At 38.3% G+C, this 5,367-nt stretch overlaps 1 protein-coding gene across 1 annotated transcript in view; it reads left to right on the top strand.

Moving 5' to 3' along the window:
• The window catches only part of NUP43 (nucleoporin 43), a 13,937-nt gene extending 10,330 nt beyond the window's left edge, over window positions 1-3,607 (top strand). Inside the window, exon 8 of the mRNA XM_007943205.2 lies at window positions 3,378-3,607. Coding sequence (XP_007941396.1) covers window positions 3,378-3,607 — 230 coding nt within the window. The remainder of the gene's footprint in view (window positions 1-3,377) is intronic.
• The last annotated feature ends 1,760 nt before the right edge of the window (window positions 3,608-5,367 follow it).

Raw genomic sequence — 5,367 nt, 5'->3', positions numbered from 1 at the left:
TTGAACCACCAACCTTCTGGTTAGCAGTCACATGCCTTAGGCACTACGCCACTGGAGCTCCTTAACCAGAAGTCAAACCAAACTCACTGCCATTGGATCAGTCCTGACCCATAGCAACCCCTCCTTAGGTTTCCAAGGCAGTATCTCTACGGAAGTAGATTGCCCAGTCCTCCTTCCAACCAGAGCTCCTTAGAAGGGCTGGAAGAGCAAATAGGAAGAAAGGATATTACCCAGAGATGAAAAATTGCTAATATCCCTGCTGCTGCACTGTTGGAAATGCTGTCAGAATTGGTCTGGATCAGCAGAAAAGTGCCACCTCAGCCAGAACCGGAACAGCTGCCAGCACTGTCATTGCCAGAAACAGAGCTGGAAGAGGGCTGCTTCTCCCTCTTCCGCCTTCCACTCACCCATCAGTACCTCCCACTGGTAGATCCATCTGGAAGTCAGGTGGGAAGGGAGCCTGGAAAATTGAGTTTGCAGGCTCCCAGCCCCAAGACCTAGTGGAGCCCAGAACAGTGGGAAAGGGAACTGAAAGCAGGGGAACTGGGCCTAATACAGTGACAGTAACTGGGAAGGAGACTAAAGGAGGAACGTGCTCCTCACAACAGGCAGCCGTCTGGAACCAAAAGGGCAGCATTTGCCCAAAAACAAAGTTTAGAAAGCAGCAAGGGGTTAGGAAAAGAAGGATGGATAGATGGCAGCGAGGAACCCAGGGAGGAAGTGGGAAGAGTACTGTTACACTGAGGGAACGGCAGCTTAATGTCTCACACACACACACACACACACACACAAAATGTATATAAATTGCAGAATGGAAAATGAATTTGCTCTGTAAATTTTACCCAAACCACAATAAAATGTTTTTTTTTTAAAAAAAAAGTAAAACATAGAGGGTAAAGAATAAAGGCAGGGGCTCTGGTTCTGGTGGGAAGTATAAGGAAAGGCTCCTTGGTGGAGGTGACAAGAAGTAGTCAAGGTATAAGTTACGTGAAAACATTCCAGGCTGACCAAGCATCAGATACCGAGGTCCTGAGACAGGAAGCAGATGACAGCAAGGCCAGTGGGGATGCTGGTCAGTGAGCAAGGTGGGCAGATGGCAGGTGGTAGGAGAGGTAGCTGAGGTGCACACCCTGTAGGGTTTTGTAGGCCATGGTACAGACATTCGATTTTACTCTGAGTGTGATAGGAAGCCATTGGAAGTTGTGAGCAGGGGACTGGTGAACTGACTTAGATTTCCAGACAATCACTGGCTGCTGTGTGGATAATGGGCTGTGGGGAAGGGATGGGAAACGTGGAAGCAGAGAGACCAGATGGCGTAGCACAGTGGTTCTCATGCTGATTTTTACAGTACTCAGGGCCAGTGTAAAGTACAGGACTAATAAGAGAAAAAAATTCTAAAAACTCCAGAAAAGTATGGAATGTGTGGAGCAGGCATCGACACCTAGGATTGTTGGGATTGTGTGTCAACTTGGCTGGACCACGATTCTGAGTGGTTTAAGCAGTTGTGATGTGGTTATTCCTATCATGAGATCAGATGTATATTTTTTGAGCAGCCAGTCCATTGAAAGGGCGTTTCCCTAGGGGTGTGGCCTGCTTCCAATAAATATATGGACATTCTGGAAAATGAGACACTGTTCTGTGGATCTGGATCCTATTGTGCTGCCTACAGCTATCTGTGAGCAAGCAGTCTACCATTCGGCCTAGTGATCTTGGAGTCGTCATCCATCAGAGTCAATAGCCTGTATACTGCCTGCCAACCTCGAGCTCATCAGCCCCTGCAGCTGCATGAGTCGGGGAAAGCTTCCAGTTTGACGTTTGATCCAGGAACTTGGGACTTGCCAGTTTCTATAAGTGTGTGAGCCATTTTCCTAAGATAAATTTCTTTCTCTCTCTATATATATGAGCTTTACTGGTTTTGCTTCTCTAGAGAACCCAGCCTAACAATACCTATGCTGACTTCATTTATGAAGTAACTTGTCCTTTTATTTAAGGATTAGGCTAAGCACTTGGTTTTTCCTTCCTTCCTCCCCTCCCCCTATACCTTGCATTTGAAACGTTGCTGTTTGAAGCACTTTGATTAGACTGAAAATAAAGCTACTTACTGTACTCTGTGTCTGTTACTAAAAGGCCCAGCATCAGACACTGTGAAAAGGTAAATATAAAACAATCAGCCTGTTCTGAAGTATTTAATTTGGTTATGGAGAAGGGGCATGTGGAGTTAAGTCATAGTACATGTTGCAAGGTAGGAAATGAATGGTAAGTGGTGAAGACTCTAGGGAGGAAGAGAGCAACATGAATTAGAGGCCTCAAAGGCTTCTTGGAGAAAACAGCTGAGCTGGGCCTTCAAAAATCAGTAAGACTTAAACCTACTGATCTTTACTCAGGGACTTTGTTTTGTATTCTTAGAACCTGACACCTGTATTCTTAGAGCCTGGCCATAGTAGGTTTTCGGGTATTTGTTGAATGAATGAAATCTACCATTACTTGATCTGACAGAGTATTGACTGGGAAGAAAATTGCAAATAATAGCTAAAATTGAAATCTGCTACTTCTGCCTCACTTTGTTCTGCCTTAATTGCAGAGCACTGTTAGAATTACAAATTAAAATCTAGTCATGTTCTAAAATTCTACTTATAAGAACATTTCTCTAAAAAGTAAAAATAGAAGGTCAAAAGCAAGCTGATTATATTATTAGAATTGTCTGGAAATATGTTCAGAAGGTTTCTCATAATGACTTAATTTTTTATTATTTAAGAGTTTTATTTCTGTGTATTATCTAAATTTTTTGGTTTCTTTTTCCTTTATTTCTTCTACTTGGCTTCTGGCCATTCTGCTACATTTCTGAGACTTTGCATTGAAAGATGAACGGAAAACAGGGCCAAAATTAAATCAGTTTTGCATAAAGACAACATTTGAGAGTCATATTATCCCATGGAAATTTACATATTTGATATTACTGAATAATCCTTTTATCAAAAATGATGAATGTGTCTTACATGAAATACCTAAAATTGGCACATACATATAGACAAAACTGATGAGTGGTTACTGGCAGAATGGAGAGTTACTATGTAAGAGATGCTAAGTTACTGTTCAGGGTGATGACAAACTTGTAGACGTGGATAATGGTGATGGTTGTGCAACATGGGGACTGTAATTAATGTCATTAAATTGTACACTTAAGGATGGTTAAAATGGCACATTTTTTGCTATGTATATTTTACAAAAATTTGTAAACAGTATGTGATAATGGAATTATCAGTCTGTTATTTTCAGAATTCAACAAGTTTGAATCATCGCATTTGTAAATCTCTGGAATTTTGCATTTGGACTATAAAATTCTCTTGAAAGAGTTTTTTCCCCCTTTTTTCTCCCAGGAGGAAGAAACAGTACTTTTTTGTCTCACAGCATTAGCAGCCAGGCTAATGCTCACCAGTCTCTCCTAAGCTCCTGGCTCACCACTGACCCTGCCAAGGACCGGATTGAAATCACAAGCTTGCTTCCCAACAGGACTCTGTCTGTGAACAGTCTGGATGTTTTAGGGTCTTGTCTTGTGTGTGGAACTGATGCAGAAGCAATCTATGTTACTAGACAACTTTTTTCATGAAAAAAATTATGTAATTTCAAGTAAAACACACACTTGGCCTTTTGAATTCCAACGTCTACATAAAACTTTATTAGAAATGTGAAATTTACAGTAGAAACATTAGTAAACTTGTTAATGTTGATGCCAGAGTCAGCTTTAGTTAGTTCGGTATTCCTGTTAAACAGTTGCAGAATCTGATAAATGCCTGATTACAAAAGAATTTGAATGTTGGGAAGAACATCAGAGGAAGCCGTATGCTGACAATACACTGCCTTCCAACAAACTACAATTGACACTTGCTCATAGAACCAGCTCTTCAGTTTTGATGTTGGAGGACTTAACGCTGTCAGACCACCAACTGGTTCTTATCATTTCTATCAGTAGTAGGTAGGATATACCCCTTCCTAACGGCATTAGCCAGTGTTAATATTTATTCTCTTTATTGTTAAGTATTTACTTCAGTGCCTAAGTATGTTCTTTAGTGCATCCACAGATTTCTTATTAATAAACTTCTTCAAAAATATTGAATTGAGCAAAAGTAACAAATTTATAGTTATGTCTGAAAACTCTTAAAAATGTGAACCTGTTTTGACAGGTTCCCTTATTAAAATTTTGAACAAAATTGTCAACTGTTTAGACTCAAATTTATCTTGAAGGGAATAAAGGAAAATTTTTTTCTAAGGCTTTTATTTAGTTTTAAAATATAGTTGAAAACCATTGAAATAAGACATTGTGTTACAGAATAGATAGTAGTGGTATTTGAGATTGACACGTGAATTGACTTCCAGACAAAAGTTTGTTAAGTAACGTGTTAGAATAGTGGTGAAAATATGATAAACTTAAAGGAGTCTGCCATCTTCCTTATCAGAAATGTTAGTGATGACCTCACATGTGGTTGAAAACAAATTCATGAATTGTCTGTATTTCCAAAGTTTATTAAATTAAATGTATTGAACTGTTAAAGACCTTGATGACAAATCATTGCTGTTACACAGATGAAGTAAGCATTCATTTACTTTATGATTCCAATTACAGTAATTTTGATAAGATTTTGCTTTTCTGTCCTATAAATCCTTTGATAACTTCAGCTTTTTCATGCTATCTTACCTCAGGTTTTATTCTTTTTTCCTTTGATCTGAACCTTAAAATACAATATGTATGTGCCTGTCCTTCTTAATACATACATTTGGCTCAATAATGTTTGATTAAAAGATAATTAGTAATTTGAATGCCAAAGAATTTGAAAAGGAAAGAAAATGCTACTATGTATGAATTTTTAAAAGCTGTTTATAGTTTTATTGCTAGGGCTAATGTTTAAAGACTTTTATTATTATAAAGAAATTCATTACAGGAAATTATAGTCAAGGAAAATATTAAGTACTTACAACCTCAGAGAACTACTGTCTTTTCAGATCCCTTTCTATGTATCAATGTGTATAATTTTTAAATAAATTTAAATAAAAATATACCATACATTTGTTATATTTGTGAAACCTTTCCTGTTTTAATGTGCATAAGTTTTTAAATAAAAATATACTCATTTGTGGAACAGTGTTTCCTAGCAATAAGCAAATTTATCTGCTATCATATTGCTGTTGAATAAAGTGTATCATAATTTCAATTTGTTGCTTATAAATGGGTATTTCACATCCCCACAGCTTTTCACTGTGTTCCTGCTGTCATGTTGTTCTGGTTCCCTAGTGCTGCTGTGACAGGAATATACCACAAATGGGATGGCCTTAACAAACAGGAGTTTATTCTCTCACGGTTTGGAGGCTTTA

The sequence above is a fragment of the Orycteropus afer genome, unplaced genomic scaffold (genome assembly GCF_000298275.1).
Source record: "Orycteropus afer afer isolate SDZICR_OR568_19922 unplaced genomic scaffold, OryAfe1.0 scaffold00101, whole genome shotgun sequence".
NCBI lineage: Eukaryota > Metazoa > Chordata > Mammalia > Tubulidentata > Orycteropodidae > Orycteropus > Orycteropus afer.
This window is presented reverse-complemented; position numbering and strand designations above follow the sequence as displayed.